The sequence below is a fragment of the Cervus elaphus genome, chromosome 25 (assembly GCF_910594005.1).
Source record: "Cervus elaphus chromosome 25, mCerEla1.1, whole genome shotgun sequence".
Taxonomy (NCBI): domain Eukaryota; kingdom Metazoa; phylum Chordata; class Mammalia; order Artiodactyla; family Cervidae; genus Cervus; species Cervus elaphus.
The window spans coordinates 34244450-34272111 of NC_057839.1; the positions used below are offsets into that span (position 1 = coordinate 34244450).

The 27662-nt window shown below is 41.9% G+C and overlaps 1 protein-coding gene across 8 annotated transcripts in view; it reads right to left on the bottom strand.

Annotated features, from left to right (window-relative positions):
• GHR (growth hormone receptor) overlaps positions 1 to 27662 on the bottom strand; it is a 302306-nt gene that overhangs the window by 83051 nt on the left and 191593 nt on the right. For 5 of the 8 annotated variants that reach the window (XM_043887645.1, XM_043887647.1, XM_043887648.1 and 2 more), the window contains one exon: positions 8729 to 8794. The exons of the other annotated variants lie outside the window; for them this stretch is intronic. In XM_043887645.1, coding sequence (XP_043743580.1) covers positions 8729 to 8794 — 66 coding nt within the window. The remainder of the gene's footprint in view (positions 1 to 8728; positions 8795 to 27662) is intronic. 8 annotated transcript variants of the gene reach the window in all.

The following is a 27662-nucleotide window of genomic DNA, read 5'->3' on the forward strand; positions in this document are numbered from 1 at the left end:
CTGATGTTGAAGCTGAAACTCCAATACTTTGGTCACCTGATGCGAAGATCTGACTCATCGGAAAAGACCCTGATGCTGGGAAAGATTGAAGGCAGGAGAAGAAGGGGATGACAGAGGATGAGATGGCTGGATAGCATCATGGACTCAATGGACATGAGTTTGAGTAAGCTCTGGGAGTTGGTGAAGGACAGCGAAGCCTGGTGTGCTGCAGTTCATGCTGTCTGGTGTGCTGCAGTTCATGCTGTCGCAAAGAGTTGGATACAACTGAGTGGCTGAACAACAACAGGAGAGCTGTTTGGTCTCTACCTCCGTTTCTTTTCGGATAAAGTGTATAATTCTGCTGGCCTTCCTCTGACCTCAGAGAAGCAAGCATAGAGGCTAAATAGTCTCTGCAGGATGCTTGGCATTAGCAGAACATGAGTGCTGTCTGTGAGTTAGAAAGGGCTACCACTAGTTTGGGTGCAAGAAGTAGCCAACATAAACACCATTTCCTTAAAAGCGATCCTAATTATCTATGTTAACTTACTGTGTCGTCTACTGAGTTGTTTGTAAACAGCGCCCTGTCAAGAATTCAATGTCAGCTTTGATGTCACAGCCCGAAGCTCAGCAAGTAAAGGCTGCACATTCTAAGACACGATCTGTGCACGGACACGCTTCCTTTATCCTGTGTTTCTTTTACATGGATTGTTAGCTTGTACTTATTTCAGCTGTATTGTCAACTAATAAGCCCTTAAGGTTGAAAATATCTGATGAAAAAGAATGATTAAAGCTGAGAGGGTCATTTGGCTTTAGGGGGCAGTGGTGGGTCACAGGCAGGAGGGAGGCTTCTGTTCCTTTGGCACTGAAAGTGCCTGTAGGATAGTACGGTGATGACATAGGAACATCGTGGGACACCCCCTAAGACTAGACCCATGACACTAGTCCCATGACCTGACAATAAGGTTCTATGGGAGGCTTTTGGGAAAGGCTGTAAGTACTTACAGAAATGGACAGGAGAAATGTCTCCTCCTGCATATTTTAATCTCTATCCTCTCATAAATGACTGCTGGAGGATATAAAGCTACTGTGTGGGAGTCAAAGAATAATTAAGATACTGGGGGAACACCTGGCTTCTATTTTTTGAATTTCTGTTTTGTGTTCATGCAAAATCCATTGACTGTTCATTCAAGACTCGGCATTTGCCAGGCCCTTACCAGGTACTGTAAGATATAAGGATGTAAAAGATGAAGCCCTTACCCTTTGGGGTAGTATAGTCCTTATCAGAGGGAACAGAAAGCATATGAGTCTCCATTAGGTTGAAACAAATGACATTAATGATACTAAGGTCCAAAATGGAGTTGAGTATGGGAAATTTCCTAGAGATCGATTCTAATTCTTGTTGGAATATAAATAAGAGCCATAAGAGAGTACAGTAAAGACCATGGAGCCAGGTACTATTCTAAGTACTTTAGATATATCAACACTTAGAATCCTCATCACAACCCTACGAGGTAGGTGCTATTAGCATGTTCATTTTAGAGATAAAAAGGCAAAACAAAACAGAACCAAGGTACAAAGAGGTCACAAAACAAGTAAGATCATGCATGAAGTAAGCTGTACAGGTGGACTACATCAAAGTTGAAGAGGCTGAGTTCTTGAAATACTGGGCTACATACTGCCTCTCTCAGAGGGAGAGAAAGGGCTACCAAGATTCCAAGATGGAAGTGCACATTCTCTTGGGGGAACTGGGAAAAGCTTTGTGGATAAAGCAATATTTGAAATATGCCTTAAAGACAAAAATCCATAAAGTTTTGTTCCCACCTGGGAGAGAAGAAGAGGGGATTTCTGGCAAAGGAGTCATTAGGAAAAGGTTATAATGGATAGCAGCCATCCTGACTGGTGTGTAATGGTACCTCATTGTGGTTTTGATTTGCATTTCTCTGATGATGAGTGATGTTGAGCATCTTTTCATGTGTTTGTTAGCCATCTGTATGTCTTCTTTGGAGAAATGTCTGTTTAGTTCTTTGGTCCATTTTTTGATTGGGTCATTTATTTTTCTGGAATTGAGCTGCAGGAGTTGCTTGTATATTTTTGAGATTAATCCTTTGTCTGTTTCTTCATTTGCTATTATTTTCTCCCAATCTGAGGGCTGTCTTTTCACCTTACTTATAGTTTCCTTTGTAGTGCAAAAGCTTTTAAGTTTCATTAGGTCCCATTTGTTTAGTTTTGCTTTTATTTCCAATATTCTGGGAGGTGGGTCATAGAGGATCTTGCTGTGATTTATGTCGGAGAGTGTTTTGCCTATGTTCTCCTCTAGGAGTTTTATAGTTTCTGGTCTTACATTTAGATCTATGACCCAGCAATCCCACTTCTGGGCATACACACTGAGGAAACCAGATCTGAAAGAGACACGTGCACCCCAATGTTCATCGCAGCACTGTTTATAATAGCCAGGACATGGAAGCAACCTAGATGCCCATCAGCAGATGAATGGATAAGGAAGCTGTGGTACATATACACCATGGAATATTACTCAGTCGTTAAAAAGAATTCATTTGAACCAGTCCTAATGAGATGGATGAAACTGGAGCCCATTATACAGAGTGAGGTAAGCCAGAAAGATAAAGAACATTACAGCATACTAACACATATATATGGAATTTAGAAAGATGGTAACGATAACCCTATATGCAAAACAGAAAAAGAGACACAGAAATACAGAACAGACTTTTGAACTCTGTGGGAGAATGTGAGGGTGGGATATTTCAAAAGAACAGCATGTATACTATCTATGGTGAAACAGATCACCAGCCCAGGTGGGATGCATGAGACAAGTGCTCGGGCCTGGTGCACTGGGAAGACCCAGAGGAATCGGGTGGAGAGGGAGGTGGGAGGGGGGATCGGGATGGAGAATACGTGTAAATCTATGGCTGATTCATATCAATGTATGACAAAACCCACTGAAATGTTGTGAAGTAATTAGCCTCCAACTAATAAAAAAATAAATAAATTAAAAAAAAAAAAAGAAAAGGTTATAATGAGCAGGAGTTCTGCCGACATAAACATGAGTGTGCATAGTACACAAGGGAGATGAGGCTGGAAATACACACAGGATCCATGTTGTGGACCTTCTTAAAGGACAGAGAGATGAGTCTATTCATAGTTTAGGAAACAGTGGGGAGCTTCTGAAGATGATGGGGCAGAAGAATCACTGGATCAGAGGTAGGGAAGAAGAATGAATGTGGAAGCAGAGGGTAGGGGGGCTGGGAACAGGAAAAAAATAGGAGGTGGGGAAGAAAAATTAGGAGGCTAGGACAGGAGTCCAGCTATGAACGTATAGTAAGGAGCACAACAAGCAAGATGACAGTTATTACAGTAAATTTTTATCTCATATATGTGTTTTTTAAATTGAATTTTTAATTTCATATTGGAGTATAGCTGATTTACAATGTTGTGTTAGCTTGTGTACAACAAAGTAATTCACTTATACATATATCCAAAATCCTCCTCAGAAAGATGTGCAATCAGCTAATAATTCCTCTAATACTTAATAAGTCTTAAGTATTTGTCCCATACAATCATCAAATCCTGTGCCAAAACCAACTAAGAGAGAGAGAAAATTATTAAAAAAAAACAAACACATAAGAACACAGCAGCCTGACTCAGGAGTCTGCCTACTTCAGGAACACTAAAAATGTTTTGTCTTTCTCTGAAAGAGTCTAACCAACCTCATCACTCTCCCTGACACCTGAAAGCAGCTTTCTTTGTAGTAAGTTTGTGCCATTACTTCTTTCAAGTATACAAAGATGTCTATCTCTTTCAACCGTAAACTCCTTCAAACCCCTTCTTAGCCTATATGTGTGTTTTTGCTCATATTTATATCTCTGGATTGGTGAATTACACTGCTACCCATGTGTGTGGGCTGAAAACGTCTCATGGGACTTTTAAAAATAGTTCTTTGTTTCCAGAAAATATTTCTCAAGCCTGTACTCTGCAGAAGGTATGTTAGTATGTGCCCATGACTGCACAAACACCCATTCACATGGATTAGGTCCCGTACCCACACAGAGAGCAAAGCCCTGAGGGCTTAGAAGATGGGCCACTTTTTAATGAGCAAGAGAAGAAAGAGATGAGTGCAATGGACGATTCTTTAGGTGGTGCATTGCGTGGGTTAATCTTAGCTGGTCTGGTTTGACCACATGCTTTTTCCCCAGAGTATTGTTTGGCAATGCTGTGTATGGATCATGTTATCTAAAGATGAATGATATGCTCTAGTCATGGGTCCCCAAATTGTTTCAGGGCAAGATATGTCAGCTTGTTGATGCTGCTTAGCATTAGATTTATGATTTGTACCTAAGTTCACTGGAACTGGGGGCCTGACAGTTAAGGCTGTCTACATAGCTAGGGTGCACCTACATGACCAGCTCACTCTAGGAAACTCTGTCATGAGCAGACTTTGGGCTTCCTGGTATCAAGGTGCTTGGCAGGATTATGAGTAGTGGTTCCAGACCTGGAGACAAAGGGTGACTGTTGTGACTGGGAAGTGAGAGGACAAGAAGGCCCAACCTTGGGTCCTGCAGATCCTGGTGAGTGCACTTTCCCATCCACTGTTGCTGTACTGTATGTCTCGCCTGTCAGAAAGCTGTCCTCTGAGTATACACCATTTGATTTCTATGATTCCTTTAGCAATAGAACCCTGAATGTGGTCAATGTGCAGTTAACACAGGTGGCGAGATCTGATCCTCTGTGAATGCCCCCCACCCCACTGTAAGCCAAGAGGTTCCATGATAACAAGGCGTGGGAGGGTGGTGCTGGTGGGAATTGTTAAGTGTGCAGAAGGGTGGGTAGTCAGGGAGCTATTAAGGATACTTCCATTTAGTTATTTTATTTGCAATATCATTTATTACTTACTGTGTTCAAGGTACCATTTGGGGTACTGTGAATTATACAACTCTGAATAAAACACAGCTGTTCATGATCCACATAGGGAGATAAGAGAAATATGCAAACAACTATACTCCAAAGCAGTGTTTAACATATTACTTCAGAGTGATAAGGAATCACATGACCTCCTTCAAAGACATACATGGAGGAAGGAGGGATTGCTCCAGGCCAAGGGTTACAGTGTTTTGGCTGAACCTTGAAGTATGGGCAGGATATATATTTCCAGAATGGCAGGAGGAGGACAGTTTTGGAAGATGGAATGGCATGAACAACATCCCAGAGGAGGGAAAGCACAGTGTTCCTGGGGAGGAATGACTTGTCTAGACTTACAACTGAGGTCAGATGACAGATGGTGGGTTCGAGTGTCTTGGAATAGGTTTGCAGTTTAAAATTTAGGTAGTGGGGAGGGTACTAGAGACAGTTAAGGTTCTTTAGAGCAGAGGGATATGTTGGATTCTGAACATCTTTATTGGCAAAGGAAGATGGATACAAGGAAGGAGAGGTGGGAAGAGGATGGAAGGAGGAAGACAGTTATTAAGGGGTTATTGTGACCCCTTAGTGTAAAGTCAAGGTGGCCTGCAGAAGGGTGGTGGCATTTCTTTATGTTTGGATAGTTCTGTCTAGGATTTGCTCTAAGAGGGTTTATTTATTTTTCTTCCATGGGGTTTTGCTTTGAATCTAAGAATTAAGAAAAGTGCACATAGAAAATGTACACATTACAATTGTAAACTGATGGATCATGAACAATAGTTTTTTTCTTAACTGGAGTAAAATTGGCTTACAGAGTTGTGTTATTTTCTGCTGTACAGTGAAGTGAGTCAGCTATATGCATACATATATCCCCCCCATCCCTGTTGGACTTCCCTCCTACCCAGCCCCCGCTCCTCCACCCGGCATCCTATCCATCCAGGTTACCACAGAGCACTGAGCTGAGCTCTGTGATCAGAGTTGGACATGACTGATCGATTAACACTTTTATGGATGAAGGTATAAGTAGCTATTGTTCTTGCTTATCACAAAAACATCAACATATGCAAAATAAGTGGCAGCAATTTCTTCAACATATCTGCCATACTCAGAGGCTGTCTTTCAACAAAGCCCAAAGCTTAAGCTCCTCAGACCCCATGACATGACAAAGAAAATGGCCTGGGGAAATCCTACCACCACTTTGGGGGAAGTGAAGGGCAGCGTATTATATCTGTGTGTGGGCGAGGGTTTCAGTGTGGGAGAGCGCATGCACCAATTAGTAAAACATTCTTAACTCATTCCTTCTCATTTCCTTACAGAAAGTAGCAATAAGTCACATTATTTTCTGAGTGAAGGCTCTGGAATATACTTGCTGGGATAATGCAAACATAACTAACAGCTAGCCCTTTTACAACCCCTCACATTAATTAGGGAGCAGATTAACATGTCAGATGCTTCTAAAATAGGAGGGTTGTAACGAGTCTGTGGTCTGGCACAACTGACACATTGATGACGTTTGTTAAAAACAGCACCAACCCTCCCTTTGAGTGACCTCCAAGAAAAATGATGTTTACATCGCATATTAGAAACGTAGCCTGCAATTTAGTCATAAAACCCCAATTATGGTTTCATGACGCTGGAATGACCCATGAAAGAGCAATGGCTTAAACAGTCAGGTACACTGTCTTCCCTTTCTTTATTGTGTAATGTGGACTTGAGCATATACTTCAATTGAGGAAGAGAAAATCCATCCATAGAATTTAATTAAAGGTACCTGCTATGTGGGGTTTCCCAGGTGGTTCAGTGGTAAAGAATCTGCCTGCCAGTGCAGAGATGGGAGTTCAATCCCCAGGTCGGGAAAATCCCCTGGAGAAGGAAATGGCAACCCACTCCAGTATTCTTGCCTGGGAAATCCCACGGACAGAAGAGTCTGGTGGGTCCCCGTCCACAGGGTCGCAAAAGAGTTGGACATGACTTGGTGACTAAACAAAACCACCACCACCTACTAGGTAATTAGGATTCTTTTTAGGGCATGTGAGGGATTTAGAAGAAGCAGAAACCATGGGTTTGCCTTAATTGACTGCAAATAATTAATTCTTGAAGCCCACACAACTTATTGAGTCCTGTGCACAGTGTAATCACATACATGGCGATGTTGTGAGGATAAATGTCATCACAGAGCAGCAGGCAAAGTTCCATGGAAGCACAGACGCAGAACAGGTTTCGGTGCTAAAGGATTTGGAGAGGTGTTCCCAAGAGAGCAGATGTTTGAGTTCAGTCTTGAAGATAAAGAAAAGATTGTCACAGGACAAGAAGGGGATGTGCAAGTCATGTTAAGGAGAAGAGACAGCTTGTATGAAGGCAGAATTTCAGAGCCCAAGGCGATTTGGTTAAAGGGACAAATTTAACGGTCTGTTAATGTGATCATTAGGTAAAGAAATCTCTCAAAGTAATAATGACAATAATGATATAGAACTTGTAAAAAGAAAGATTCCTAAACTCAGTAATCTACTTGCTGGCCCACAATAAATTCTTTCTTTTTTCTTTTATTTGCATTAAGTTGGTCTTACTTAACCTCAAGGCTGGGCTTCCCAGGTGGCCCAGCAGTAAAGAAACTGCCTGCTAATTCAGGGGACACAGGTTCGATCCCTGGGTGGGGAAGATCCCCTGGAGAAGGAAATGGCTACCCATTCCAGTATTCTTGCCTGGGAAATCCCGTGGACAGAGGAGCCTGGTGGGCTACAGTCCGTGGGTTTGCAAAAGAGTTGGACATGACTTAGCAACTAAACAACAACAACAACCTATAAGGCTAACTGTATGAGAGAAATAAAGAAGCAGCCTTTTTTTTTTTTTCCCAAAGAGGACATAAAGATGGCCAACAGGCACATGAAAAGATGCTCAACATTGGTAATCATCAGGAAAATACAAAGCAAAACCACAATGAGATATCATCTCACACCTGGCAGAATAGCTATCATCAAAAAGAATACAAATAACCTTGTTAGCAAAGATGTGGAAAGAACGGAAGCCTTATACACTGTTGGTGGGAGTGTAAACTGGAGTAGCCACCATGGAAAACAGTATGGGGGTTTCTAAAAAAACAAAACAGAACTACCACATGGCCTAGCAATTCTATGCCTGAGTATATATCTTCCCAAAACAAAAACACTAATTCAAAAAGATACATTTATCCCAATGCTCATAGCAGCACTATTTATAATTGCTGAGATATGGAAGCAATGTAAGTTGCATCAGCAGATGAATGGATAAAGAAGATGTGGTATATACATGTAATGGAATACTACTTAGCTATAAAAAATGAAATTTTGCCATCTGCAGCAGCATGGATGGACCTGGGGGGCATTATGCTTAGTGAAATAAGTCAGACACAGAAAGATGGATACTATATGATGTCACTTATATGTGCAATCTAAAAAACATAACAAACTAATGAAAAAAAAAACAAAAAAGGAGCAGACTTACAGATATGGAGAACAAAGTCGTGCTTACCAGTAGGGAGAAGGAAGGGGGTCAGGGGGAAAAAAAGGGTTATTATGTGATTATATGGTATCATGTGTGTGAAACTTTTGAAAATTGTAAAGCATTACAGAATTTAAAGAATCTTTCACTCAGTTAAAAGAAAAATAAAAAAGAAGCAGCGTTATGGAGAAGTTGATAAATTCTGAAAAATAATATTTTTTTAGTTTGCCCCTACAATTTCAGTTATTAATTCATCCAGTTACCATATCCTAAATAAAACAGAGTAAGGACAGTAGCTTGAACTGTAGTAAAATCTGGACAATATTGCCAAAGGCAGAAAACGGACTGAAATTCTTACTTGTCTCTAGGACTGGATATAGTATCTGCAGACTTTGGGATGCTCTGACAAAGAAAGCTGGTGTGGCTGAAAGAGAAAGAGGGGGAAAAAAACCATTAGTCACCCCTGTAAAAAATGGTCTGATGTGACCTTGTTACATTCTCATTTGCAAATGTCAACATGTGACCTAGCCCAACCTCACAAAAATTCTCTCCTTTTTTCTTTCTTTTCGAAACTAAAATTGCACCTGTCCTCTGAAAGGAACTCCTAAATATTCAGAGCAAATGGAAACCTTTTGTTCAGTTGCCTCTGGTCTCACGCCTGGACACAGGAAGGATGAAGAATTGCCTTCCTACATCATTTGGGTCCAAACTTAAGTCTTGCTTGTGAAAACAAGGAGGAACATAAATTCTTTTTAAAAACAGTATTAAAAACAGTTCAGTCAAACACGTTTATTCTTAGAAATAAACATGTGAGCAACCCTGGGAGTAGGGAAGGAATGAGGGGAAGTGAAAAACTGGACAAGAAGGAGAGACAGAACTTCAGGACACGAGATGGGCAATGAGTCATCTGTTATAAAGGAGTTCTAATGGAACTGATACTAGAATTAGGTTACATGAAAAACAGGAGAAATGGAACATGATCAATGGAGCTATCACTGAACTGTTGAACTGGGTTAACTGCAAACATATTGTAACTGCTGTCTGGCTTTGGTGGAGAAGGGGGTATCGATAAGAGTCTTCTCATCCCGCCAGGTTATCCCTGGGTTGCTAGAGAGGCAGTGTGACCCAGGTCCCCAACAAACACAGAGCAGTACCTCAAAGCAGCGAAACTGCTAATGCTGTTGGTGCTCAATAGAAACCCGCAGTAACAGTGCTAAGAAATCGTTTTCTGATATGAAAAAAAGGAAAAGGAAGAAAATGAAGATGCAGGGACAGTGAACTGGCCCATATCCATCCCCCTGAATTTCAGAACGGGTGAATCCTGTCCATCTGTCCTGAGCCACTTTTTAATGTGTTTTTTTCACTAACTCCTCCCACCTGGGGGCAACCAGTAGGCAGCACCGTTCGGGTCTGGAGCTCAGAATATAGAAGCTAACAGAGGAAATTAAGATCCTCTCATCAAATGCTGCAGAATTCTAACCCCCCAAAGTTTTCAAAGCCTGGGCATATCAGGGAGAGCATTTTCCAAGTGAAGTTAGGTTTGGCGGCCTTTGGCAAATAATATTTTAAATTCTGTATGACTTTCAGCTCCAAAAGGATTTCTTTTCATTCTCTAAATTTTAATATTAACTTTATCTGCAGAAGTTCATTTACTCCCAAATGCAATAAAGAATTATGACAGAAAGCAAATAGAATACACGTTTCCCTGGAGTAGATAATGTACTACACATGGATTTTAACGTGACCAGAAAGGAAAACTGCTTTTTATGAAAATCCCCTCAAGTCTACTCACTGCCTTGATACCCTCAGTCTTTGTTATTATCATTATCTAGACCCCAACCCCCACCTTTAATTCCTTGCTACAAATCAGAGAACACTTTATTACCCCCTGCCCCTAAATTGGGCACTAGAACATTATTTTTGGTCAAGGTTGGGCAAGTTTATATAACTTTCAACTGTGAATGACTTCTTTCACTGACAACTATGCATGCCTTGAGAATGTTAAAAAAGGGTCCAAAAAAAGAGGAAAATTAAGTCAATCAGGGATGACAGACACACAATCATCTGTGTTATTTTGGTCAAAATTATCCAGTCAGTTTGTCTCCATTTTCAGCTTGACACCGAGTAAAAAGACACCAGTTTCCAGGCTCAGACCAGCAGGAAAGTTGATGAATTTCTCCAGAACAATGACTGATACAGAAAGTGGGGGGTCAGTTATGAGGCTCCAGGGGAGCCCACAGAGCCAAACCTCAGGCCCGGAAATGCTTGGGCAGCGCTGGCCACCCTCGACTCTTTTGCTTTCCTTGCAGACAGAGGTCTGGTGCCTTCCTCTTTATGGTGTCTTTGGTAACATTTTCATGAATCAGAAAGTCCTACTCAGCTAACAGCCTCCACAGAATATGGTGAATCAAGGCATAAAAGGAACAAATGGCATCCTTGGGGAAGAACCACAGATTTACGCCAGCACCAAGAGGGCCCTGATTACAAAGTCGAGAACCATGAACAAAACTGTGCCATCTTAGCAAATGGAGGTATCACCCTCAGTGGTCAATTTTAGCGTCCCAGCTGTCCTCACTGTCTAGAAGCACTGCTCTAGTATATCCTATGGGGGCTTTTAAATCCTGGCATTATAAAATGAATTAGCTACAGCCCTTGGCCTTGGTGAGCCCACAGTTTTTGGGCAGGGATATATAAAGTAATGAGTGGGCGGCATTGGAGGAGCAATGCAGTGTCCTTTAACAAGTCAGGACAAGGTTCCTGGGGAAGGTGACCCCTTGGATGGGTGCTGAATTTGGGATAAGTAAGCAAATGAAAAGCAAATGATAAGGCAGTTGGTGCCAAGGGAAGCACTGAATAAAGAAAGGCGTAAGACAAGGCCGGGGCACATGAGTCACAGTCTGTCGGGAATGGGTAGGGCACAGCTGACCGGGGATGTATTGAGTGGGGAGAGGTCATGTTAGGATGGTCTTTCCAAAGAACTTAACTGTGATCTTGCAAACACTGGAGAACTACTCCTTTGCGGGGCCTTGAGGTGGAGCTTCTCATGGTAAACCTGCTTAAGAACAAACTGCAATCTATACTTTCCTACTTATGTCCAACCCTGTGCTCAACTTCCCAACCATGGCACACAATTGGATCTCAGTTTCTCTGTCTGTAAAATGGGGCCAGTGGCAGTATCTACACAAGTGAGGTTTAAGTCAATGTATTTAATACAATGCAATATATTAAATATGCAATATAGTAAGTGCTTAGAGTTAGATATTGTTTTTATTATTGTCACTGTTATTGTAGCTACCACTACCCTGAAAGTAGAGGAGGAGAGCATGGCAACCCACTCCAGCATTCTTACCTGAGAAATCCCATGGACAGAGGAGCCCAGCAGGCTACAGTCCACAGGGTTACACTGAGTTGGACACGACGGAAGTGACTTACCATGCACGCACGCTGAAAGTAAGGGCTCGTCTTTTACAACAAAGAACTCAGCACAATTCTTTGTTGTAAAAGAATGTGACAATCACAAGCAGACTTTGTGAGCTTAAGGCTTTGCACATATGAAGACATGATTCAGTCCTAAGTGCAGCAGGATCTGCTCTATTTATTTAGGTCTTCCTGTGCAGGCTGGACACAGGCAGTGGGACTCTGGAGAAGTGAGATCAGTTGGCATTGAGAATGGGAATCTACCTGGGACTCAATGCAGTCATTTTCAGTTCTTGTAAGTTGGTGACTTCCATACTGGATCAGTAGGAAAGTTAGTATGGGAGAATTAACATTCTGCTGAGGATTGCACTTTACCCGTTGTGCAGCAGTGGCATTTGGAATCAGCCATGAATAGTGCAAACACAAGTAAGTAAACCAAGATACAGCATATGGCAACCATTTTACACCATGACAGGAGAGCACAGAGGGCCTCATATGGCATCTGCCATAAAATAAGCATTGGCTGATGTCAGCTATTGTCATCATTATTAGCTTATGATTACTATAAAGATAATGCTGATGTAACTGTCATGAAATCTTTTCAAGACTTCCTCTGATTGCAATGATCACTTTGTAGTATACACATATATCAAACCGTCATATTAGACACACACTTGCACAATATCTTACGTTAACTTTATCTCAGTAAAGCTGGAAATAAAAAGACTTCCACTGAAGTCTCCCTTGGGCAGTAAGTAAGTTGTCCTTCACCCAGCAGCCCTAGAAACAACTCTTACGCCCTTTGCAGTAACTGCTTCTTTTCCTGTGCCCTTTGACACACAGGAAGTTTCTTGAGATGGGTGTTGCTTTTATCTTTGTAACCTCTGTTAGGAGTGCAGGGCACGGCACCTAGTAGAAAAATACAGCTTGCTAAACAAAGGAGGTAGATGAATTATAAATGCTTTAAACTTTGGCTTTTGGTCTAAAAGGGGATCAAAGAAAAATAGTTTATTCTCAGAAAACTACATCTCTCCTTGTAAATCTCAAGTCAGCTTGACCATTTTTCCTGCCATTTGGAAGTCTAGTTATCCTTGAGCATATTTCAGAAATTTCCCCTGCTCAGATTTCAACCTCTAAAGCTCTTTCCAGACCCACTTTTGCCTTTCTGTCCTTTTTTTCTCTATCACACTATGATCACCATCACCGGAGAGTATTCAGTTTAAAGTCCTTATCTCCTCCAGATGTGCGGTCTCCTTTCAGTAAGGCTCAAGTTCCAGCTCGCTGTCTGGCCACACTGATACCATGTCCTAGGCCATCCTGCTGACTCTGAAGGGGCCAGCTGATGGCAGTCAAAAAAATGTGTGTGAGGTATTTACATCTCATGTTTACTCTGCCCTTAAAATGTAGCAGGCACCATGCTTCAAGACATTTTTTGAATTTTTTCCATTTTTACCTTCACAACAACCCTCTGAAGTGGATACAATTTGTTACATTGTATGCATGTGGGAGGGGCTTCTCTGTTGGCTCAAGATGGTCAAGAATCTGCCTGCAATGCAGGAGACCGGGGTTCAATCCCTGGGTTGGGAAGATCCGCTGGAGACGGGCGTGGCAACCCACTCCAGTATTCTTGCCGGCAGAATTTCATGGACAGAGGAGCCTGGTGGGCTTACAGTCCATAGGTCGCCAAGAGTCGGACACAACTGAGTGACTGAACAACGGCAACAATGCGTGAGGGATCTGAGGTTCAAAGAACTAACTTGTCTTAGGCCGTCCAGCAACTACATGGCAGAAGCCAAATTTGGAGCTGGAGCCGGGTTCTGACTCCATCCCAGTCTACTGTTTGCCAAACCTGTCTGACCATCAAGATTTACTGTGGCATTCGTATTCATTCACTGAAGAATAGTTGATTTAACTGTGCCATTTGTTAAACATGTGGATTCCAAGGCTCTGGACCAGATCTACAGAATCTGGGTCTCTAGGGTCCAGGTCAATCTGTAGGCTTGCAAGGCCCTGAGAATATATATGTTTACCTTACCCCCCAGCCAGGTGATTCCCATGACATTACACATTTGGAGAAACTGTTCACTGGCCAGTACTTTCTTGTTCTGGTCAGTCACTATGTCCTCTGTGGGGCTCCCCTTCCAGGCTCCCCCACTAAGTGTCCACAGCTGGGGTTTATGGCTGGCTAGAGCACAACCTGATTTATTTGAATGCTCCAAACGTTCTGGAAAGTTAAACTGATGGGACCAAGGCGCTGAGGCTGTGGGCGGAAATATCCTCCAGGGGTCAGTGAATGAGGAAGCAGGTAAGGCATGCAACACCCTGGCAGCCAGGCCTTTTCCTTTTGCTGTGTCGTCCAGTGACGTGTATGCAGCAGCTCCTGGGGCTGCGGCTGTTGTCCCGGTCATGGCCACCCCTTGGCCCCCCAAGTCCTGGGCCCGAGCGCTGGGAGAATTCTAAGCTGGAATTTCATTTCTTCTGGGGTTCACTGGCTAACTTGAATTCCTATCCGTAGTTTCTCCTGAATGAAGGCATATTATCTCCTACAGACTATGACTCTTGGCAGCTCTAAAGAAGCCTGCGTAATCTGAACAGAAAATCTCTGCACCTTTCAAACAGACAGCATAACCTCCCCAGATCTCCATGAGGGAATGTGGTTCTTCTACACTTCAGCAGTAAATCACAGAGCACATTACACAAGATAATTTAAACAAACAAGAAAAGGAGCTGTGAGATGATGCTGGTGGTTCCAAACACCTTTTAATGCTTAAAAAAAAAAAAAAAAACCCAAACAAAAAAACCTGCATCACAAACAATCTACAGCAATTTTGGAGGAGAAACTAGTGTCATGAAAAGAAGCACATGCTGAAATAAATCTGTAGCAGTCATTTTTTTTTTCTGTAAATGCGTTTAGAGAATAGCTGGGCCTCGAGGTTAGAAGAATGAACGTGCAGTGAGAGATCCTAGTGGACAAATGTGGAAGTTTCCTAACAGCTTGAAGCTTCACATGTTCCTTTCCTATTTGGCAGTGCTCTCTGTGGTAAGTTAAAAAAATCCTGACACAAGTTTACGCACGTACCGAGGACATCTGCCTGCAATTAAAGACAGAAACTAGGGCCCGACTTTTCAAATGTAGCTCTTAGGGTGATAAGGCCAGTTAGGGGTGCAGTGACTTAAGGAGGACACATTGGGGAGGGTGCCTTTTTGTTTTTTTTTTTTAAGGAGGTTAATATGCATGCTCAGCTCAGCTGGTTTGCATCTTCCTTTGGCCATGCTTCCCAGCAATTCCTCCAGCTTTCCCTTTTAACTGTTGCGAGAACAGTGAAACACCCTGCCCAGCTAGCTGCCCTTAAGGCTTCTTCTCATTATGAGAACAGCAAATGTGTCAATACCAGGCGATGGGTGGAAAGCCAGCCCTCTGTGCCCCGTGACAGCAGGGTGTCAGGGGAATCACAGCCCTGCTAAGGGGAAGCACACAGAATCCAGGTTGGAACCAGACCATTATCAGTCCTAGGTGGCCAGGCAGGGGCATAGGACTGGGACTGGAAAGACAGCCAGAGTATTAAAAGGTCAGACTGAGGTTCAGGGAAGAGGGCAGAGGGGTCTCTTCCCTTATAATGTTGTCTTGGATGTTTTTAATACCTGTGAATCCATTCATTAGAGCAATAGAATCAGACGATTTAATAAAGTCTAAAGCTCAGATGGTGACTCACAGATGATGCGCCTGAGCTAGGACCTCTTCTCAACTCTGTATTCAGTGATATCATATCACTGACTTGAAATCAGCCATGGTGGTAATATTTACACCACAAAAATCAGTGAATACTTCAAATCAAGGCTTTCTGACACAGTCCGTGGGAATTCCATTCACCTTTCAAGATGAGTGTATCTTCTCCTCCGCGATGCATTTTGTATTTTCTCCCAGATGGGATCCATCTCTTCATTCTTTGTGCTCTCACACAATATCTGGACCGTGGCATTTCTTACTCTTTGTCCGGTATCTCAGGTATCTGACTTGCCCAATGAATGATGTACTGGATGTTTGATGGCAAGGACCCTGTCTCCTCCTTCTGATCCACCAAAGCATTAGCACAGCCCCTTCAATACAGACAGTGCTCAATGTTTATTTATGAAATTACTGAATATCTCACTGGGAAGTCTTTCAAGAAATGTTACAAGGCACCATGACTTTACCTATATTATTATTTTGAATTTAGTAGACATTTTGTGGTCTCTGGAGTCTCAATTTGGAAGATTCTAAAGCACACCATTAGATCTTATGACAAATGTCCACCCAGGACCTTGAGTGCTTAAACTTGAGGCAAAGTCAGTGTATTTCAACTTATCTTCATGGTATCAAACCACTTAACAGAGTTCAGTGAGGTTCGAAGAATTAATAAACATAGGATTGTGTAGTTTCCTCACCTGCCTTCCTGTTACCTGGATAGATGCATTTGTTTGGTTTTGGCTACAGCAGTCAGCCAGTATTTTGATACCATTTACTAGGTTAAGGCTGGTTGTACTGACTCTTAAGTCCTGGGCGTCAGTTGTTTTGGCAGATTCATGGATCTCCTTTTTGAGACTGGTCAGCATTTCAGAAGTGTGAAATGGTAAAGGTGTCCCAGGCAAGCATATACTTTGCCAGAGGTTTTAAGGCATGTTTTTCCTTTGCTGAGCAAGTGAAATGAAAGTCACTCAGTCATGTCTGACTCTGAGATCCCATGGACTGTAGCTCACCAGGCTCCTCTGTCCATGAGGATTCTCCAGGTAAGAATACTGGAGTGGGTTGCCATGCCCTTCTCCAGGGGATCTTCCCAACCCAGGGATCGAACCCAGGTCTCCTGCATTGCAAACAGATTCTTTTTTACCATCTAAGCCACCAGGGAAGGACCAAAGGCACCTTTTGTAAACAGGTTGATCTGGACTCCTGCCACTCAGCCTTGCGTTCCCAAGCTCTACTCATCAATTTCCATGGAATTTCTTGAACAAAAGCCTATTCCTTTGAGAAGCAGGTATCTGAGAGGTATTGAAAGGTCAGAATTGCAGTGTGTGGGCACTTATACGATATACCAGATGCTGTCCTGGATGCCAGAGATATGATGGTGAGGACTGCAGAGGGAGGTCTGCTCTTCTGGGTGTAGAGCCCACTGTGTGGGAGAAAGGCAGGAAAGAGAGGAGCCAACAGATGATGCAGATAGCAGGGGAGGGCAGTGAAAGCAGCATGAAAGAGTGCAGGCCCTAAGATGGGACTGGGGGACAGAAAGGAGGTCAGCATGGGCAGAACAAGTGGAGACAAGGAACCCAGGAAGAGGAGAGAAGAAGGATTGAGGTAACGGAGCGCCAGGGGCCAGATATTGCACCATCTTGCAGGCCAACGTGAGGACGTGGGGACTGCTCACCACGTCACCATGTCAGCTTTCATGAAAAGGACACCAGTGAGTTGGAGCTGCTACCGCTGTCACATCTGTCCCATTATACTGTATCCTTCCCACTTGAATCCTTCACTGTAATAGCTGGGAATTGGCAAGTGTTGTCAAAGGGTCCTGAGGCTTTTTGGTGTATGGTTTTAATTCACCAAGTACCTTTATCCCACTGTACTTCATCTGAGTTATAGACATAAGCCAGAGGGCCATTTGTTTGTTCAAGACATACTTACTGAGCACCTATTATACTAAGGCACTATGCTGGACATTGGGATATGCTGGTGAACAGACTGCCACAGCACTCAAGGTTCATTTCTCTATTCCCCTCAATAGACCTGTAGCCCTAGACCAATGCATCTGTTTGCCAGCTAGCCCATTCCTGATTTTAGGTCTTTGCTCACATTATATAATTCTCTTTGCTTTCTCTAGAATGGGGAGAAAATCAGAGGTAGTTACCGTTTATGGAGTGGGGATAATAATTCAGAAAATGAAATTGATGTAGATAAAGTATTTCACAGAATGTCTGGCACAATAAAAAAAAAAAAAGAATGAAATAATGCTATTTGCAGCTACGTGGATGTACCTAGAGCTTATCAAAGTAAGTGAAGTAAGTCAGAAAGAGTAAGACAAACACCGTATTACATCACTTGTATGTGGAATCTAAAATATGACACAGGTGAACATACTCATAAGACAGAAACAGACTACAGACTCAGAGAAAAGACTTGTGGTTGCCAAGAGGGTGCGGGCGTCGGGGAGGGAAGGATTGGGAGTTTGGGATTAGCAGATGCAAACTAGTATGTGTAGGATGGATAAACAGCAAGGCCCTATACTATAGCACAGGAAACTACATTCAACATCCTGTGATAAATCATAATGGAAAAGAATATGAAGAATAATATATATGTGTATAACTAAGTCATTTTGCTGTACAGAGGAAATGAACACAATTGGAAATCAACTATACTTTAATAAAATTAAAATTTTTTTAAAGTAAAAAGAATGTCTGGTACATAATGTTTATGATTACAGTTGCCTCTCAGTTAATGGCATGTATTATAAATGCCACTCATCTGATAAAATGCTGATTATTGTATTAATATATTTGCCCCCTCAATTGGATTACAAATCCCTCAAAGGTAGGAACAACATCTTATCCTTTCCAACCCTACACATGAGGCCCTCCATTAATATCTGTATTACGATGGCTAGCTGGTCTTTTATCCTAACACGCTCTCCTTTTGATTAGTATCTACAAGATTACAGGTTTTTTTTTTGTTGTTGTTGTTAACAAAGAGCCTTAGTGGAAGGTCATGTACACTTCATAGAAATATTTGTCACAAAATATATAGAGTTCAAAACTCCATAGAGTTCAAAAAGAAAACAAAACTTGGATACAGCTTCTCTAAGATACTTGACACAAAATTTTTAGATTCATTTTCTGAAGGCCAGTTATAGAAATAAATGATTGAAACTCTGTAACTAACAGGCAACCAATTTCAAAAATTATTTTGCAGTGGAAATAGAAGCTCTACCAAAACGTGAATGGAGACGGATAAGGTGACAATCCACTATAGACACGTACCTTGGCAGCAAGGTACCTGACGCTTACTTTTTTGAGCTTTATGCTTTTTGTTGGGCCTGTAGTTTTTGGCTCCAGTGAGAAGTAACCCTTATGGGCTGAACTTTAATTCTCAATCTAACTTTAGAGTTTCCAAAATGGACAATTAGAGTCAAAACAGTCCATCAAATCACGTAACAACAATCTAAAGCAAAAAATTGTACTGAGTGTGAAAAACAGTGTTATGGTGTTTTTCTGGAAGGACTATGTTTCAACTGAAAAGAAACTCCCTTTCTTTGCAGCTATAGGGCAGGCAAAGTCTTGCAGTCTAAAATATAAGTTTTGATCCCTTGCTGGAATTATGTTTAATGTGATGACGATAAGACATAAAGAAAAAAATCAAAAGCCTTATTGATCATCCATATGTGGCCAGCGCTCTGGCCATGGATGCCTTGCACAGTATGCCTTTGTGCCAGCCTGAAGGGGCGCCCTGCCCATAGGCTCCCTGGCGAGACAGGGACACTGTATGGCTTTAAGTGTTCCCTGATCGAATGTGGGAAAAGCAGCCACGAGCCAAGTTCTGAACAGAGTTTTTATTGTGCTGAGGCCAGGAGATGAGGGGGAGGGAGAGGGGCAGGACTCCCATACAACTTCTGCCTTGCTCTACTTTCTGGTAGACGTAAGTTGAAAAGGCTGAGAAAGATACCTTTGGATAGCTGGGACAAAGAAGGATTTGGGACGCTATAGAGTTCAAGTTCAGGAATATTGCAGCAAGTGCAAAAAAAAAATATATATATATATATAAATAATATTAATTACATGTATATAATGTATATGATATATACAATTCATAACATTTAATTTTTATTTAATTTACATTTTGTTTATATTTATATTTCATGAACTTCCAAGCAACAGCCAGTGCAACTGAAGAGCACACAAAATAATATATATGACCATAACAGAGCCGAATCTTGTCTGCTGTTAGCCCCTGCCCTAAGTTGGAAAATCTGAATGGCCTAGTTTTTTTTTTTAAATGAAAGAGCACATAGCAAAAAAAGATCCATAGAAGGATCGAGAGAAATGGTTGGGCCACAAACATCAATTTCAAATGAAAGTCACAAGAGGACATTTCTCTTTTGAAAGAAGGACACAAAAAACAATTTAAAAACCTTATCTGGAAAGTACACTAATTTTCGAGTCCTTAGGAGCTGTGCTCCCAAGAAGCTTCTTTCATGTTCCTGGATCTTTTAAGTGCTGCCTGAATGACTGACTCCACCGCTTCCTTTCCTCTCTTTTGAATCCTTTTCAGCTGTGCTTCTGACCCTTATCCTCCACTAAACTTGCTCTTATCAAGTTCAATGGCCTCTTCTCCTACCTTTTATGATTCAACTGTTCAGTTGCATTTTCCCCAGTAGACCACTGCTTTTTAAAAGCATGCTCTTTACTTCACTCTGTATAATGGGCTCCAGTTTCATCCATCTCATTAGAACTGATTCAAATGAATTCTTTTTAACGGCTGAGTAATATTCCATGGTGTATATGTACCACAGCTTCCTTATCCATTCATCTGCTGATGGATATCTAGGTTGCTTCCATGTCCTGGCTATTATAAACAGTGCTGCGATGAACGTTGGGGTGCACGTGTCTCTTTCAGATCTGGTTTCCTCAGTGTGTATGCCCAGGAGTGGGATTGCTGGGTCATATGGCAGTTCTATTTCCAGTTTTTTAAGGAATCTCCACACTGTTCTCCATAGTGGCTGTACTAGTTTGCATTCCCACCAACAGTGTAAGAGGGTTCCCTTTTCTTCACACCCTCTCCAACATTTATTGCTTGTAGACTTTTGGATAGCAGCCATTCTGACTGGTGTGTAATGGTACCTCATTGTGGTTTTGATTTGCATTTCTCTGATAATGAGTGATGTTGAGCATCTTTTCATGTGTTTGTTAGCCATCTGTATGTCTTCTTTGGAGAAATGTCTGTTTAGTTCTTTGGCCCATTTTTTGATTGGGTCATTTATTTTTCTGGAATTGAGCTGCAGGAGTTGCTTGTATATACAGAGTGAAGTAAGCCAGAAAGATAAAGACCAATACAGTATACTAATGCATATATGTGGAATTTAAAAAGATGGTAACGATAACCCTATATGCAAAACAGAAAAAGAGACACAGATGTACAGAACAGACTTTTAGACTCTGTGGGAGAAGGCAAGGGTGGGATGTTCAGAGAGAACAGCATTGAAACAAGTATACTATCAAGGGTATACTTGTATAACAGATCACCAGCCCAGGTTGGATGCATGAGACAAGTGCTCAGGGCTGGTGCACCAGGAAGACCCAGAGGGATGGGACAGAGAGGGAGGCGGGAGGGGGGACCGGGATGGGGGACACATGTAAATCCATGGCAGATTCATGTCAATATATGACAAAACCACTACAATATTGTAAAGTAATTAGCCTCCAACTAATAAAAATAAATGGAAAAAAAAATAAAAGCATGCTCTTTGTCTAGCATCTATTATGCCAAGTTTGCCTCAGTTCAGCTCAGTTGCTCAGTCATGTCTGACTCTTTGCGTCCCTATGGACTGTAGCACGCCAGGCTTCCCTGTTCATCACCAACTCCCGCAGCTTCCTTAAACTCATGTCCATAAGTCACTGATGCCCTCCAACCATCTCATCCTCTGTCATCCCCTTCTCCTGCCTTCAATTTTCCCCAGCATCAGGGTCTTTCCTAATAAGTCAGTACTTCGCATCAGATGGCCAAAGTATTGAAGCTTCAGCTTCAGCATCAGTCCTTCCAATGAATATTTAGGACTGATTTTCTTTAGGATTGACTGCTTTGATTTCCTTGCAGTCCAAGGGACGCTCAAGAGTCTTCTCTAACACCAAAGTTCATAAGTATCAATTCTTCAGCTCTCAACTTTCTTGATGGTCCAACTCACATCAATACATGACTAATAGAAAAAACATAGCTTTAACTATACAGACCTTTGCCAGCAATGTCTCTTTTTAATATTCTGTCTAGGTTGGTCATAGCTTTTCTTCCAAGGAACAACTGTCTTTTAACTCATGGCTGCAGTCACCATCTGCAGTGACTTTGGAGCCCAAGAAAATAAAGTCTTTCACTGTTTCCATTGTTTTCCCATTTATTTGCCATGACGTGAAGAGACCGGATGCCATGATCTTAGTTTTTTTGAATGTTGAGTTTTAAGCCATCTTTTTCACTCCATCAAGAGGCTCTTTAGTTCCTCTTTGCTTCCTGCCATTAGGGTGGTGTCATCTGCATATCTGAGGTTATTGATATTTCTCTTGGCAATCTTGATTCCAGCTTGTGCTTCATCCAGCCCGGCATGTCGCAAGATGTACTCTGCATAGAAGTTAAATAAGCAGGGTGACAGTATACAGCCTTGATGTACTCCTTTCCCAATTTGGAACCAGTCCGTTGTTCCATGTCTGGTTCTAACTATTGCTTCTGGACCTGCAAACAGATTTCTCAGGAGGCAGGTAAGGTGTTTTGGTATTCTCATCTCTTGAAGAATTTTCCACAGTTTGTTGTGATTCACCCAGTCAAAGGTTTTAGCGTAGTCAATGAAGAAGTAGATGTTTTTCTGGAACTCTCTCGCTTTTTCAATGATCCAACGGATGTTGGCAATTTGATCTCTGGTTCCTCTGCCTTTTCTCAATTCAGCTTGAACATCTGGAAGTTCTTGGTTCACATACTGTTAAAGCCTAGCTTGGAGAATTTTGAGCATTATTTTGCTAGCATGTGAGATGAGTGCAATTGTGCGGTAGTTTGAACATTCTTTGGCATTGCCTTTCTTTGGGATTGGAATGAAAATTGACCTTTCCCAGTCCTGTGGCCACTGCTGAGTTTTCCAAATTTGCTGGCATATTGAGTGCAGCACTTTCACAGCATCATCTTTTAGGATTTGAAATAGTTTAGCTGGGATTCCATCACGTCCACTAGCTTTGTTCATAGTGATGCTTCCTAAGACCCATTTGACTTTGCACTCCAGGATGTCTGGCCCTAGGAGAGTGATGACACCATCATGGTTATCTGGATCATGAAGATCTTTTTTGCATAGTTCTTCTGTGTATTCTTGCCACCTCTTCTTAATATCTTCTGCTTCTGTTAGGTCCATACTATTTCTGTCCTTTATTGTACCCATCTTTGCATGAAATGTCCCCTTAGTGTCTCTATATTTTCTTGAAGAGATTGCTAGTCTTTCCCATTCTATTGTTTTCCTCTATTTCTTTGCATTGATCACTTAGGAAGGCTGTGTCTCCTGCATTGGCAGGTAGATTCTTTACCACTGAGCCACTTGGGAAGCCCATCCACACTTCTACGTAATCTAAAAACTTGAAGTTCATCTTTGTTTGCCTGATTTCCCTTTTACTTCACTGGCTATTCTTTCTTTCTCTCCTTTGTTGGCTTCTCTTCCTTTGCGTTACCCCTAAATATTACCATTTCATGGACTCTTCACTTTCCTAGCCTTCCCCCCCCCACCCCAGAAGGGGAAATCTCATCAAGTCTTATAGCTTTAAAAATCACTATATGCTGATGATCCAAATTTCTCATCATAAAAGCCTGAACCTCTGTTGAACTCCAGGCTCAACTCGGCCTCTTCGGTCTCTTCACTAGATATCCAATAGATATCTCAATCCTAACACAGAACTCTCGAGTAATCCGTGATGAACCTGTTTCTTCTGAACTCTTCACTATCTTTGTAAATTATTTCACCATCCATGCTGGTAAGCGCATGCTCAGTTGTGCCCGCCTCTGCAACCCCATGGATTGTAGCCCCACAGGCTCCTCTGTCCATTGAATTTTCCAGGCAAAAATACTTGAGTGTGTTGCCATGTCCTACTCCAGAGGGTCTTCCTGACCCAGGGATTGAACTTGCGTCTCCTATGGAATCCTCCTGCATTGGCAGGTGGATTCTTAACCACTGAGCCACCAGGGAAGCCCATCCACACTTGCACTTAATCTAAAAACCTGGAGGTCATCTTCGTGTCTTCACTCTCCCTAACTCCCATTCCCTTGTTTGACCCACTGACAAACTGTGTCAGTTCCATCTCAATTCACTTCTCTCCTTTCCCTGTGCTATTATTATACCCCAAACTCCCAACAGTTCTTGCCTAGACTATCAAATGACTTCCTAATTGGCCTTCTCACTTCCACTCTTATCCCCCTTCAATTAAGTACTGAAACATTAAACAGGGTGACCTTTTAAAAGCATAAACCAGATCATGGTACTCATCTAAAATGCTCCACAGCTTCCCATGTAATCAGACTAAAGCTCAAACTCCTTATAATGGACACCAAGATCTCTTGTGTGGTAAACATGGCTGGTTGCCTACCCAGACTGCCTTCCTCCTTCCTTCTCAACAGAATCTTGATTTTGTTTGGGTAACCATTCCTTCCCAAGAAGCTCACGTGCCTCAAGAGAAACCGACCAATCCCAGCTCCATGAGTAGGTATAACTGGATAGAGGGTTATTCCTATCCTCTTTTGAAATTCAAGAAAGAGGATGTGGCCCAAAGGGAACCCTACTAGGAGACATTCTGGAAAATTTAAGGAAAAAAATGACAGAATGCCATGAGTCTCCTTGCTTTATCCATTTCACCCCAAACCTGAAGATGCAGCTGATAGGACTAAGAGGGCAAAGATATCTTTTGGAAAATGAATTTGAAGCCACTGGATTTAGCTAATCCAAAGCCTTCTCCAACTCTTTTCTAATTATATGAATTATTTTTCTTATTACTTAAGTTAGTTTGAATGATTCTTCCTATCCCTTGCTCCTGATTCTGAGTCCTATTAATATATTCAAAGAGTGGCCCCGCTTCCCTTTCTTTCTCTTTGCTCCAGTGTCTGCTTACCATTATGCCTCAGCCCTGAACTTGCCGATCTTACTCAGACCGAGCTCTTGCTGACCTTAGGACCCATGTGATCTTCCTGTGAATGGCTTAGGCTTCAGTTCATATGGTATCTTCTTAGGGACACTTTCTCTGACCTAATAATCTGAAGGACAATCACCATATTTTATTTTCTTCATAGTCCTTATTTATCTTTGTGTTGAGTTCTTTTATTCATTTGTAGTTTTGTCATTTTTCCTATATTCTCTCCACTAGAATATAAGGCCTGAAGAAAGCAAGGATCTTCTTTCCTGGAGCAAAGTAGGCATTCTATAAATATCTGTCAAATGGATAAACACAGGAATGAAGCTTTTGGCCCAGTAATAATGGGGACTTTACTTTTTGCTTGTTACCTTAGATTTAAAAGCTCTAGGCTATACTTTCTAGAGATGTATCTATAAATATATTCCTGGAAACCCTATGACAATTCCTCACATTAGCAACAAATAAATGGTTGCTAATTTGCTTAACTGGGCATAAAGGCTGTTAAAGCACGCAGAATCTTTGAATGCAAACAGTTGGTAATCTAAAGATAGGCCAGTATCTTTTCTCAATCCCTAGACGTGCATCATCACTGTTTTCTTGGACTTGGACTACAATTCTGGATTTGTCTACGATTTCTCTTTTCTCTACTGGTTGTCAGAACCTACAATTGGTTCTTTCCTTCCATGATGAGTTTCCTAGGCTCCTCCTCTCTCTTCCCACTTCTACTTCCCTAATGAGGCATTTCTCCATTCAAGCTTTACTCCAAAGCTTCCTGTTATTTTTGCCCTGAGCGGGGTTTCAAGTCTAATCTTTGTGCTTGAATTGTCCTAAAATACCACTGTCATTCTGCCATACCCCTGCTATGTGGGTGTGTTAGTTCTCAGTCGTGTCTGACCCTTTGTGACCCCATGGACTGTAACCCACCAGGCTCCTATGTTTATGGGCTTCTACTTCCCTAATGAGGCATTTCTCCATTCAAGCTTTACTCCAAAGCTTCCTGTTATTTTTGCCCTGAGCGGGGTTTCAAGTCTAATCTTTGTGCTTGAATTGTCCTAAAATACCACTGTCATTCTGCCATACCCCTGCTATGTGGGTGTGTTAGTTCTCAGTCGTGTCTGACCCTTTGTGACCCCATGGACTGTAACCCACCAGGCTCCTATGTTTATGGGATTCTCCAGGTAAGAATACTGGAGTGGGTAGCCATTCCTCTCTCCAGGGAATCTTCCTGACCCTGGGATTGAACCCGGGTCTCCTGCATTGCAGACAGATTCTTTACTGTCTGAGCCAACGCCCTTGCTGATAAGGCTCACATGCCACCCTCTCACTTGCTGGATTAAGTCCAAATTCTGCAGCCTGACATTTGAAGTGTTTCTTCAGCAGGCACTGCTTTGCTCCAACTTCTTTCCCACAACTCATTAATGCAAACACTCTTCAGTCAAAACGGCATCCCTATGATCGTCAGCCTGTGTCCTTGTTTCTTTATCCTTTACATTTTCCTCTTCATCCTCTTCTGCTGAAAGTTTCCATACTTCCCTCCCTGAGCAAAATCTTCAACTCCCCGGAGAACACCCGCTTCTTCATAAGACCTTCCTGAAAATTGGCTCCCTTCTGACAATTTCTGACATTTCACCTCTCCTCTTGAACTGGCTACTGAAGTTCTCCCTCAGTGATTTTTCTTGAAAATATTGTTAAGCAGGAACATGGAATGTAAACTATTTGTATATAGTTACTATCATAAGGATAATCTCTCCAAACAGGAAAATGGGACCTAAGAGTATGTGATAAACGAGGAGCATAACAACGTTAGAAGACACGGAGGCTCCAAAAACGTTCTTCAAGTCACACTGGAATGTGAACTATTTGTGACACTTATTTCCAATAATTAGAATCTACCCAAAGCTTCTAGGAAATAATTTACATTGTTTTCCCTCCTTGGACACCTTCTTATAGAAGATTTGCACAAACTGGTATATTTTAGACATATTAAAATTGATAACCACATAATTTTCTTTAACTAAAACCCACTAACTATATGTTTATTGTGTCAAATTTCTGCTTCTAGAATGCAGTGTGAGCAGGTAACCTCCTTTGTTTCTTCAGCTTGTATGTGTGTGTTAGTCACTCAGTTGTGTCCAACTCTTTGCCACCCCATGGACTGTAGCCCATCAGGCTCCTCTGTCCATGGGATTCTCCAGGTAAGAATACTGTAGTGGGTTGCCATTTCCTTCTCCTGGGGATCTTCCCAACCCAGGGATTGAACCCGGGTCTCCTGCATTGCAGGCAGATTCTCTATCATCTGAGCTACCAGGGAAGCCCTTCTTGAGCTTAACCACAGTATTTATTAGTCATAACTGGCAGCCTGTGAAAAGATAATGAGTGATATGCCCATCTTGTCTGAAAATGTCTTTCCTAAAACCATTCTTTAAAAATGAAAAATACTGAGATGGCAAACTGATTACCCATTTCAGTCAAAATATTTATAGGGTGCATGCTTAGTCACTCAGTCATGTTCAACTTTTTGTGACCCCATGGGTTGTAGTTCACTAGGCTCCTCTGTCTGTGGAGTTCTTCAGGCAAGAATATTGGAGTGGGTTGCCATTCCCTTCTCCACGTGACCTTTCCAACCCAGGGATCAAACCCAGGTCTCCTGCATTGCAGGCAGATACTTTACCGCCTGAGCTACCGGAGAAGCCCATTTCTAGGGAGCATTGCCTAAATGCCTAGCCTTTTGCTAGGTTCCATTGGGCTAAGGAAAAACTTTGATAGTTGAAAAATATTCCTGGGCTTAGTAGTTCTATCTTAGTTCCAGATGGTCAATACTGAAAGCAGATTGACTGTAGTCTTTGTACCTAAAGATGGAGACGCTTTATACAGTCAGCAAAAACAAGACTGGGAGCTAACTGTGGCTCAGATCATGAAATCCTTATGGCAAAATTCAGACAAAAATTGAATAAAGTAGGCAAAACCACTAGACTTTTCACGTATGACCT